This window comes from Neofelis nebulosa, chromosome 16 (assembly GCF_028018385.1).
Source record: "Neofelis nebulosa isolate mNeoNeb1 chromosome 16, mNeoNeb1.pri, whole genome shotgun sequence".
Classification (NCBI taxonomy): Eukaryota; Metazoa; Chordata; class Mammalia; order Carnivora; family Felidae; genus Neofelis; species Neofelis nebulosa.
The window spans coordinates 28,786,163-28,798,369 of record NC_080797.1 but is presented as its reverse complement, the minus strand read 5'-3'; the positions used below and the strand labels follow the sequence as shown (position 1 = coordinate 28,798,369).

The 12,207-nt window shown below is 43.5% G+C and overlaps 1 protein-coding gene across 2 annotated transcripts; it reads left to right on the top strand.

Annotated features, from left to right (window-relative positions):
- Positions 1 to 1,539: 1,539 nt before the first annotated feature.
- LOC131498160 (translational activator of cytochrome c oxidase 1) lies at positions 1,540 to 10,708 on the top strand. 2 transcript variants are annotated; one of them, XM_058705099.1, is made up of 5 exons: positions 1,540 to 2,116; positions 4,074 to 4,123; positions 5,482 to 5,609; positions 6,119 to 6,296; positions 6,625 to 10,708. In XM_058705099.1, exons 1-5 carry the CDS (start codon positions 1,591 to 1,593, stop codon positions 6,823 to 6,825), a joined length of 1,083 nt encoding a protein of 360 aa, XP_058561082.1. In that variant the 5' UTR covers positions 1,540 to 1,590; the 3' UTR covers positions 6,826 to 10,708. The 2 variants fall into 2 exon arrangements, with proteins under 2 accessions (XP_058561082.1, XP_058561081.1); XM_058705098.1 differs by having other exon boundaries at positions 1,561 to 2,116; positions 4,074 to 4,180.
- Positions 10,709 to 12,207: the final 1,499 nt, after the last annotated feature.

The window sequence follows — 12,207 nt, the reverse complement described above, 5'->3', positions numbered from 1 at the left end:
AAAAGTAATACTATCTATGAATAGTACTTTCATAAGCACATGAAAAGATGTTTGACATCATTCGTCATTAGGGAAATACAAATCAAAACCACAATGAGAAACCACTTCATGGGGCACCTGGGTGGCTCAGTGGGTTAAGCATGCTACTTCAGCTCAGGTCATGATCTCACAGCTCGTGAGTTCGAGCCCCACATCAGGCTCTGTGCTGACAGCTCAGAGCCTGGAGCCTGCTTCAGATACTGTTGTCTCCCTCTCTCTCAGCCCTTCCCCCCCCCTCATGCTATGTCTCTCTGTCTCAAAATGAATAAACATTAAAAAAAAGAAAAAGAAAAAGAAATCACTTCATACCCACTAGGATGTCAACAGCTATAGTCAAAAAGAGGTAAGTGTTGGCAAGGATGTACAGAAAAGTGGAAACATCATACCTTGCTGGTGGGAATGTAAAATAATGCAACTGTTTTTGGAAAACTGTGGCAGTTCCTCAAAAGGTTAAATGGAGTTACTATACAACCCACCAGTTCCACTCCTTGTTATATACCCAAGAGAAACAAAAACATGTCTGTACAAAAACTTGAACATGAATGTTCATGACAATATTATTCATAATAGTCAAAAGGTGGAAACAACCCAAATGTCCATCAACTGATGAATGGGTAAATAAAATTGGTATATCCATACAATGGAATATTTTTTGGCAATTAAAAGGAATGAGATACTGACACATGCTACATGGATGAACCCTAAAAACACTGTATGCTAAGTGAAAGAAGGCAGTCACAGAGGACCACATATTGTATGATTCTGTTCACATGAGATGTTCAGAATAGGCAAACCCATAGAGGCAGAAGTAAATTGGTGGTTTCCTAGGACTGAGGGAATTGGGGGGAAATGGGCAATGACTAATGGGTAAAAGGATTCTTTCTGGGGTGACTAAAATGTAAAATTGATTGTTATGATGGCAACACAAATCTGTGAATACATATACTAAAAGCCATTATACACTTTAAATTGGTGACTTGTATGACATGTAAATCATGTCAATAAAGCTGTTTAAAACAAAACAAAAAACCCGAAGAACTGTGCCAGACACAAGGGTACCAACCTGCCCTCAAAGAATTTCATACTGTGGCAGAGCCATAAACATGTTTATATTAAAAAGTTATGTGCTAAGGTACAGACGTGTATGAAGAGTTATGTGAGCACAAAGTAGGGCATCTGAACCCGACTGGAGAATCTGGAGATGTTTCCATTTGGTGGAAAATGATGCCTGAGCTGAATCTTGAAGGAAAACAAAAGTTAGCCAGGTGAAGTCAAGTGGGACAAAGACCAGCAAAGACAGGTTTGTGTTGAACAAAGAACTGGGAGAAGTACTAGGAGTAATCTGATGTTTCTAATACGGCAAAGTACGAGGAGAGTGCCGAGCCCATCGCAAAGAAGCTTGGATAATAACAATAATAAATTCCTAAGTGAACTATTAGTTACACCTTTAAAAAAAAAAAAAAAGGTCGCCCCGCTTCGCCCCAGCTCTGCACAGGTACGACAAACAAGCGAGTACCGCGAGGCGGAACGGATTTTGCGGGCGATGGGGGCATGTTTCCGGAACGGACCGGGGAAAGGAAGTGTGTTACTTTATGGAGGGCACCCACTCCCGGCTTCCGCGGGGATGGTGCAGGGTGCTTCGTGTCACTGCTTCCCCGGCCTGGCCTGAGCACTTGGGTGAAGGTCGGAGGTAGCCGCAGGCTCGGGACCTGCTTGTTTCTCTGGCGGACACCACGGGCTGACCGTGGTCGCTGCTCTTTGGCTGCTCTTGCTGACCTTGGCCCAGGGTCGGAGCCGATGGCGTCTTGGGCCGCTGTCAGCCTAAGCAGAGTTCCTGCCCGGTGCTTGTGGGCGCAAGGCCCCGGTGTCCGGGCGGCTCTTCCGTCCACCCTCGCGGCCTCCCAGCCTGAGCCCACGGGCTGCAACCCCGCTCCGGGCAGGACGCTGCACCTCAGCGCGGCGGTCCCCGCAGGGCACAACAAGTGGTCCAAAGTCCGGCATATCAAGGGTCCCAAGGACGCCGAAAGGAGTCGCATCTTCTCCAAACTCTGTTTGAGCATCCGCCTGGCGGTTAAAGGTAAGAACCTGACGGTCGTCCGCTGCTGTTCTCTCCGCGCCCAAAGCCTCGCTTGCCTCTCAGAGCTAAACCAGAGCCAACCCCGATCCTTGGTCCTTCATATTCTTTTCTTTTCCAAATACTCACCGTTGCCCACTTTATAAACGTTCAAAACACCTCCCTACACTGTAGGTCTCCACTCACCTTTCCAGATGCTGAGCGTATGCCTGCTTGTCACAGAGTTGCTCTTAGGATGATAATGGTGAAAGTGACTTCATTCTAGAGTGTAGCTGGGTACTTCTTAGAAACAGACCCTAAGGGTAAGGTCACTCGTGTGTCTTTTCAGTAGAGACAAATCAAACCCTCTAGTCCCCTCTGGTAGCACATAGGTTGTGTGGCAGGGGCATTGAGTAAAGCTGTTAGTTGCCCAGACTCAGTTTGCTTTGTTAGGGTTTCCTAAGACACATTTTCTTCGAAGGTAAGTTTGCAACCATGGTTTTTTCCAACTGTGTAGCCACTGTAGAAAGGCTTTTTTTGTTTGTTTGTTTTTGTATTTAGTGTCAGATACCTGTAGGAGTGGAGAACAAGTCCTGTAAAAATCATGGACTTCGGAGTCAAGAAGACTTGGTTTCTGTCACTTACTAACTGTATGACTTTGAGCAAATGGCTTAACCTTGATGAGTTTCAGTTTTCTTTCTTTCTTTTTTTAAATGTTTATTTTTTTTTTTTATTTTTTTTTTTAAATTTTTTTTTTCAACGTTTTTTATTTATTTTTGAGACAGAGAGAGACAGAGCATGAACGGGGGAGGGGCAGAGAGAGAGGGAGACACAGAATCGGAAACAGGCTCCAGGCTCCGAGCCATCAGCCCAGAGCCTGACGCGGGGCTCGAACTCACGGACCGCGAGATCGTGACCTGGCTGAAGTCGGACGCTTAACCGACTGCGCCACCCAGGCGCCCCTTAAATGTTTATTTTTGAGGGAGAGAGAGAGAGAGAGCAAGCAGAGGAGGGACAGAGAGAGGGAGACACGGAATCTGAAGCAGGCTCCAGGCTCTGAGCTGTCAGCACAGAGCCTGACGTAGGGCTCGAACTCATAAATGATGAGATCATGACCTGAGCTGGAGTCGGACACTCAACCAACTGAGCCACCCAGGTTCCCCGAGTTTCAGTTTTCTAATCTAAAACAGGGATAGTGCCTACCTTGAGGTCATTTCTGGTGCATAATAGGCACTCAGTAAATATAAGTTTACCCCTAGAACTCATGCCTGATATTTCTCTTTGCTTCCTTTTCTTCTAAAATCTTGATACTGAGTTAGATAACAGTACTGAATGTTTGTTATATGCACTGGTAATACAAGATAATGAGATATAGTCCCTACTCTTAGAGACAGCGTGATTACATGCTGTCATGTGAATGTTTCAATAATTACAAAATAGTGGTGTCAGAGCAAGAGGTATTAACAAGTCCAGGAAATGTTGGTACCATTTTCATTTCTTACCCGGTTCAAAGTGGTGTTCACTGAAACCTAGCAGGAAGATATCCGCCCTTAAAGAGTGAATTAGAACCTTCTTTTCCAAGGGGCGCCTGGGTGGCTCAGTTGGTTAAGCGGCCGACTTCGGCTCAGGTCATGATCTCTCGGTCCGTGAGTTCGAGCCCCGCGTCGGGCTCTGTGCTGACAGCTCGGAGCCTGGAGCCTGTTTCAGATTCTGTGTCTCCCTCTCTCTGACCCTCCCCTGTTCATGCTCTGTATCTCACTGTCTCAAAAATAAATAAAATGTTTAAAAAAAAAAAAAAAAAGAACCTTCTTTTCCAAAATACCTTTCTGTATTCAAACGCTGAATTAATGTTCTAAATGAACTGAGAGCTAAGTGGCGACCTGCTGCTCTTCTGGCTGGAGGTGGGTAAAGTGGCAAAAATCCCTTCTTTCCCCCTGGCTGTAATGCAGTGTTTTCACTCACTCTTTTCTCTCTATCTCAGAAGGAGGCCCCAACCCTGAACTCAACAGCAGTCTGGCCAACATCTTAGAGGTGTGTCGCAGCAAGCACATGCCCAAGTCAACGATTGAGGCATCACTGAAAATGGGGGTGTGTCCTCACTTTGACATTTTCTTATTGATCACAGCCCCTCCAGGGCCCATGTCTGGAAGGCCACTAAACACTCAAATTATCAGAGAGAAGAGTAGCATTGTGGTCGATACCCTCAATACAGAGCCTTCTGGTACATTGGTTGTGGGAGCATAATCAGGAACAGGATGAATAGACAATGTACAGAAGCATATGGCCTAGGGACCTAGGACTGCTTAGCCAAGTATGTGAGGAGATGAGAGAGAAAGAAGAGACACAGTGTGGGGAATATTAGGTTGAGAAAAGGTTTGTTTTTCAGATATTTATGCCCTAAAGGAGAAGAGCCAGTAGAAAGAGAGACAGGGGCAATAGTGATGGTGGGAGGGGCAAGGATGTAGAGCCCAGTTATGTGAATTGTCTTTGAGCCCAGGTGAGAGGACACCTCTTCCTCTGGGACAAGTAGGAAGGATTTGAGGAATGATAATCATCTTAATAGCCAATAATTATTGAGTGCTTACTCTTGGCCAAACACTTTGATAGGAACTTTGTATGCGTTATCTCACTGAATCCGCAAAACAACCTTAAGTGGAAACCGGGAAACAGAAAGATTAGGTGACCAAGTCACACAGAAAATGACAGACTTGAAACCAGACAGACTCTAGAGCCTGTTCTTTAACCATTTATAAACACTGCCCTCATGTGGGCTGTGGAAGGAAGAAATTGTCATTTGGGAATTCCTGGAAAGGCAGCAGGGCAGGGTGCTTGGAGAGAGTCGTGAAAGTTGAATGTGCAGGCAAAGGATAAATGGAGGTGGCATGGAAGGTCCAGATGAGATTGATTGGTCATTAGACTTCTGATGAATTGTTTGAATTTTGTGGCCCTGCTATTTTCAGTGGTTCTTATGATAGGGCCCAGGTGTGCTATTTCCTGAAGCAGTACTCAGCACCCCAGGGGAGACTTCACTGATGGGTTTCATGCGGGGTGGGCATAGGAGGAGGAGTCTTGGTGGGAGTTGGGGGGGTGGGGTGTGTGTTAGATGTGAGATTCAGCTGGGACAGGGAGGAAATGAAACTGGGAGATGGCTGACTGATTGTTCAGGGACCAGAGAAACAGACTCCCTTCCCAGTAAGGGGTTATACTTTCAGTTACCTCAAAAGTTGGTCCCAAGGGCCACCTCTCAGAGGTGGGGGACAACAATAAAGACTTGAGAGTCTAAGCTCTACTCCAGAGAGCCCCTCCCATGGAGTTGTTATCTGTGTTCTGGGCTGGGATGCAGGAGGGAACTGGGAAACAGGAAAATGTGCTCATGTTGTTTATTGCAGAAAACCAAGGATGTTTATTTGCTGTATGAGGGCCGAGGCCCTGGTGGCTCTTCCCTGCTCATTGAGGCATTATCCAACAGTGGCTCCAAGTGCCATTCAGACATCAGACATATCCTGAACAAGAACGGGTAGGTATATGTCTAGGGAAAGTGGAAGGCTATGAAGCCTTAAAGTTCCAATTCTTTGCAAGGAAAATACTGTTGTTCTTGGCGGTGTTTCAAGTTTTAAGCACACTTCATCCTTAGCAGAATCCAGGTGGGATCATTTCTTCTCCCTTGTTTCGTTCTGTACTAGGCAGGATCCAGAAGACTTGTTCATTAAATGTAGAAGGGGCTCTTTGACCTATTTTCCTTATGTGTAGCCATATAATGTCCAGGTCTTAAAATGTACCACCAAGACTGGAATCTTAAAAGATGAGCAAAGTTTTTGCATCCACTAAACTCCAATCAGGGCAGAAAGTAGGGGATGGAGATATGTTTGGATTATTCCCTTGCCAGGTCGTAGCTACATCTTCTCCTTCAGAAGTATGTATGTCTATACTCTGAAGGCTGGGTGGGAAATAAGAGTATTAGAATGCAGTGCTATGTGGAGGCTGAGTCTAAAGGCATTCGGTCTGGCGCATTTCCTTTCCTTTTAGGGGAATGATGGCTGATGGAGCTCGCCACTCCTTTGACAAAAAGGGGGTGATCGTGGTTGGAGTGGAGGACCGAGAAAAGAAAGCTGTGAACCTAGAGCGTGCCCTGGAGATGGCAATTGAAGCAGGAGCTGAAGATGTCAAGGAAACTGAAGACGAAGAGGAAAAGAACATTTTTAAAGTGAGTATGAAGACTTAGTGTTTGGTGGACTTCTGAGAGGGTCCTAATAGATGCGTTAAGGCATGCCTCTCTCGGTTTCTTCTTTGGTGCCCTGGGGTACAGGTGACATAAAGAGTTCACACATTGCACAAACATTTATTAAGTGAATACTGGAAAGGGCTTACTGAGGACTTTGAGAAGGATTCAGAACTCTGAAAACTATATCTCTGCTCGTAAAGAACTTAAATCTGGTGATTCATAATAGTAATTGCATTCAGGTTTTGCAGAGTTCTGACTGGCCTTACCCTGTTACCTCCTGACTCCTCACCTGACTTTCCTTTGTCCCTAGTTTATTTGTGATGCCTCTTCACTGCATCAAGTGAGGAAGAAGCTGGACTCGCTGGGCTTGTGTTCTGTGTCCTGTTCGCTAGAATTCATCCCCAACACAAAGGTGCGGCTCGCTGACCCTGACCTGGAGCAGGCTGCCCTTCTCATCCAGGCTCTTGGCAACCACGAGGATGTGATCCAGGTCTATGACAACATTGAGTAACCAGGCTGTATGTGCCCATGAGGTCCTTCCTAGGCAACTGGCAGCCCTTTCTGGAGCACAGGCTTTTGCAGCGTACTCTGAGACTGAAGCAGATTGGAGACCTAGCAGCTTAGGAGACACAAAACCAAGACCTGCAGCCCTTTGAGGCCAAGGGAATCACTACATCTCTGTGGGGCCTCTTTGTCAGTTCTGCTGATGTCTCATAACCCTCCTGGATGCAGGGTGGAAACAGCCAGCTAATCAGACTCTGATCTCAGGGAAGGATAGGTGCCCTGAGGACCCATGTACTATAAACTACTTTCTTTTTTTTTTTAAGAGAGAGAGGGAGAATGCCTGAGCAAGGTAGAGGGGCAGAGAGAGAGAGAATCTCAAGCAGGCTGCACGCTCAGCATGGAGCCTGACACAGGGCTCAGTCCCACAAATGACCTGAGCCGAAATCAAGAGCCAGATAATCAACTGAGCCACCCAGGCACCTCGGAAACTACTCTTAAATAAGGTGATTGAAAAAAAATAAATAAATAAGGTGATTGATGTGGGTTGCTGCACTGCTATTGTGTGGGTCTTCTGTTTTCCTGGGTTTTTGTCCAGCTGTTGGAACCCTCTTGACTTCCTTTGACATCTATGGGTTTAGTTCCACTACTCCAGAACTTTTTTTTTTTTTAATTGACCAAAGAAACGTAGCTCTCTTTGGGTACTGCTTTGTGCTCTAATGCTGGTTTAATGGCCTAAACCTGTCACTGATCCTGCAGATAGTATTTGTCAAACACCTGTGTACCAAGACCTGTACTTACCAGGAGTACAGGCTATTTATTTGGTGCCCTGAGTTAGATCCTGCCCTAAGGCATAAGACCTCAGAGGTCAGACGCAGGACTTCCGTCTGCTGGAGCTATCCTAGGGCAGTGTGAGCTGCTGTGCCTGCATCCTTGTTCTCTTCAGGTGGCCTCTGTGCCCTGCTTCTGCCAGAGAGCTTAAGGTTCTAACCCAGTAGGAAACCCAAGTGCCAATAATAAGGGACTCCCAGGCCCTGCTTTGCCCACCCAGCCTTCCATGTGTTCTGAGATTGGTCAGAGTGGACCTGTGAGCAGATTGGACCGCTCTCAGGAAAGGCTATGCCATGCTGGTTTTGAAACTTGCTTGATCCCCAGAACACCCACCCTGGCTCCTTTTCATCCCTGCTGCTAAATGATGGGGCACTGGGAACTGGAGAGGAAATGAGAATAGAAGGAAGGGTGAAGGACTGAGTCAGAGCCTGACAGCTGGGGAATAGGACCCTTTGCACATTATGCTCTTCAGAGTCACTTTTGGGTTTAGAGAGACCATGAGTGCCAATCACCTGTGCTGGAGCCCATCAAGCATGTCAGGCCTGGAGTAGCTTTTTGATCCCTATTATTCACCTACTCAAGTTTTTTAAGCCAGTTCTGAACTCAGTAATTTTTCTGAAGGAGCCTCAGGTAAATGAGGAAAAGAAGAAAAACCAATTTGGCTATAAATAATAACTTCCTCCTTCTAGGAAAAGATTCCTAATTCCATCATGACTTCAGCAGTTGGAGAGCAAGGGCAAGGGGGAGGAAAACCAATGAATACACCATGAAAATGCCAAAGCATATGCTCTTATGCTCATTTAATAATCATGATACTACCTGGAATTTTGTTTGTATAGGAGATAACTCATCCAAATATCTGCTGAACACATCATTAAAATAGTGTAACTTAAAGTTGAAGTGCTGCTTTGTAATTTATAAGATGATTCTTTCATATGTTATTTATTTGATTTTCACAGCAAACCTATAAAATAATGAGGCCAAGTATTTTATGCACAAATGGTCTCATACCAAGCAGGTGAGAATAGGTCTAATACTACATTTTCTATTGATAGACCTTGGTTTGTAAAATAGCTCTGTTTTGTAAACTTTGAATATAATTATAATTTGGAGGAATGTGATAATTTCTGATATGAGACATCTGCACCAGGAAAGCCATCTCTGGAAGGGAACTTGGCTACTCATGTGAACATTCCTCTAATCTAATAGGTAGGATTTGTTAATAATTTTTGTGTAACCAATTTCTTCCAGCAAGGCATACTAGATGGCTCTGCACTGACCCCTGGTGGTGCCCCACAGTCTTTCCTGAGGTTAATATGGAAGAGGCAGAAATGAAACCTTATTTGGACCTGTTCTGCTTCTAAGTCTGCTAGAGCCCTTTAGCTACATAGGTTAAGTAGTTAAATAACTATTTAACTGAATAGTTAATTAGAGAGGGTAGGAGTTATTCTTCTACTAAAACTTATTTTTCAAAGAATATTTTTGGTCAGAAAATGTTTACAATATAATGTCAAGTGGAAAACAAAGATGTGAAAAACTGTATAGTATGGTCCAAATTTTAAAATCTAGTCATATCTATGTATGAACTTAAAAAAAAAAAAAACAGAAGGAAGTGTATCAAAATCTCAAAACTGGTTATCTCTGAATGGTGATGTTATCACTGAGTTTTATTTTCTATAATCATATATTTTACCAGGGGAAACATTTTTTCAAAAGAAAACTCGTCACATTATTGTCCAACTAGGGAGACCACATGTGAGAGGCCAGGAGTCAGGCATACCTTAAAGTCAGAAGAATGAGGTCTGGTCCTGGCTTGCCTTTACCTTGTCTTTGGTCATTGTCTTAGCAACACAAAATCATTCAATACCTTGCAGCTGGCTTGGGCTCACTTTCAAGTGACCTTTTAGTGGGATGGGAGTATCGGTGGCCAGTTCTGTCCATAGCCTTGACTCTTAAAGAAGTGTTCATGTGCTTTGTAGCTGCCTTCACTCTGCCAGAGGCCCCAGCTGAATCAAATAGGAACCATGAAGGCTTTGCCTCCAGCCAACAATAGAAAAACCATGAGTTACTGAGTTATTTTTTTGTCTTTTTTTTATTCTCTGAAACTTATAGTACAACAGTCAGTATAACTTCACACTGGAAGAAATCGCAACTTGTAGACTTTTACAAGTCCCCTGGACTCCTCTGGAGACGTTCTGAGGAGGAAATAAATGAGCCAGTAGGTCTGACAAAAGAGAATGTTATGATAGATGCTATATTAGTCTTGACTGAAATCACTTTCTCTCCTGATGCTACCCCCGGACACTGAACAGGATAGTAGTTTTTACTTTTTCCTCTTTTTATCTTTCTTTTGACTATGCCAAAAAGGTAACATTGGGTTTTTTTTGAATAAGTGAACCTCAAATGGGGGACTTCCCTACCCCCTTACTTGTAAGATACAACCAACATTAACAATCTACTCTTTATTATTCTACTCATTGGAACTGATCTGCTGGGGAATAAATTTTAACTCTTCCAGTTGCCAGCAACCTTGGACAAGAACTTCACCTCTTTGTACCTGTTTCTTCATGTATAAAATGTGGATAATAGTATCTATCTCTTAGGGCTATTTTGAGAATTAAGTAAGTTAATATATGTTAAGCACTTAAGACAGTACCTGGCAATAGTAAGTGCTCAATAAATGTTGGCCTCCCCCCCCCAACTAAATATGAATGAACATTTTTTTAAAACTGAAATGTGATTGCCCTCTACATTTCAGCCTTATAAACTATTTTTGTTTTTGTTTTTGTTTTTCACTTCACAATATATCCTGGATGTTGCAATCAACATTACTTACTTTTGCTCATTTGCAAAGGGTTCCTTTGGATAAATTTATAGAAATGGAATTTCAAAATGGAAAAGCAGTTTTTCTCTATAAGTTAATGTCAATAATAAAATATCATGGTTGTAAAAATCTTCTATGAGGTATACATCAATCCTTAACAATGCAGATAAAGTGTTTGAACTGGTAACCTGAATATATTCTACTTTACCTCTGAATTAAAAGAATTTTCAGAAAATCAGGTGGTAGTTTTGTTTTCTTTTTTTTTTTATACCAAATTCATTGAACTATCCCAAAGAGCATTCATTTGTGTTTATTGTTCCCTATCTTGTGTTCAAGTGTCCCTCTGCTCTTGAAAGAAAAAAAAGGAAAGTAGCAATGCAGCTTGTATATGACAGGGCTGCCTGAGGCCCTGAGCTCTAGGGGCAGGTCGTGATCCTTGAAGTCAGGTATGGTTCAGGTATTTAATCAGGGGCATCTACTCAGTGTAAAACCAGGGTAACAGACTTGAGAAGATATGACACAGATGGGAGGCTTCACATGGGGAAAATGAGTGAGGAGAGAATATAGAAAGAAAAGATACATAACATACTTGTGGAGGCTACAACTACTGACCTCCCCATTTGAGGTTCACTTACTCATTCAAAAAAATGTTGTTTTTTTTTTTAGTGAACTATGAAAGATGCCAGGCCTACCAATGTGAATGACAGCTTCTGTCTCTGTGCCTACTTCCTTTAAAGCCAATTACAACAGAGTGGGACAGGTGCTTTGATGAAGAAAGTACTAGGTGCTCTGGTACCCAGAATTGTATTTGTCTGGAAGGGCTTTCTGGAGGGAGTGATGTTCAGGCTTAGTTCTTTCCTGGAAGAATGAGGATGGGGGAAAAAGTGGAGGAGAAGAGTGTTCAAAACAAAATAGCACATGCAGAGGAAAAGAGGCAAAACAAACTGCCAGTGGTCAGTGTGGCCAGAACATATGATGAGGTTGGCAGAGGTAGGAAATGGGAAGACTTGCGGCTGGAGAGGCATAGCCTGGGTCCTGAAGGGCCTTCTTAACTACATTCATATATTCGACTTATCCTAAGGGCAATAGGAAAAAACTTAAAATTCTTAAGCAGAGCGTGACAAGATCAGGTGTCCATTTTAAAAAGATCACCCTTTGACATAAGTAGATACTGTTACATTAGGTTTCAATTGGGATGGTGGAGCTGAGGATGGGCGAGGAGTGGACAGATTGGTAACATGGTCAAGATTAGCTGAAGGGGGGAAGGAAATGGTGAGGAAGAGTTCTCCAAGGTAGAGAACTCAACTTGGAGTTGAGAACCTAACTTGGGAAACTGAAAATGGCAGAAGAAATACAGAACTATGGAGGAAAATAATGAACTCAGTTTGAACCTGTAGAATTTGAGGTGCCTTTGAGAGGCTAATGGCTGTTTGGGAGCTCAGAAGAAAGTCTGATATGGTAACTTCAGCGTGGGAATGTTTGAGATGGCTGGTTAAGGTACAGACAATGGAAAATAAGCCCTCAAAGAAAGCTCTTGCTAGAAAGAAAGACAATCAGAAGGCTCTTTTTTTCAGCCAAGTACTTATGTGGTTGTACTATAGTTCTCTACCATGTGCAAGGCAGTATTCTAAGCGCTGGTGATGGGGCAGTGAACAGGACAAAATCTGTGCTCCTACGTAGCTTATGTTCATTGTAATTAAAGGAAAGACAAGTAAATGTAATTTTTAAAAAGGTGCT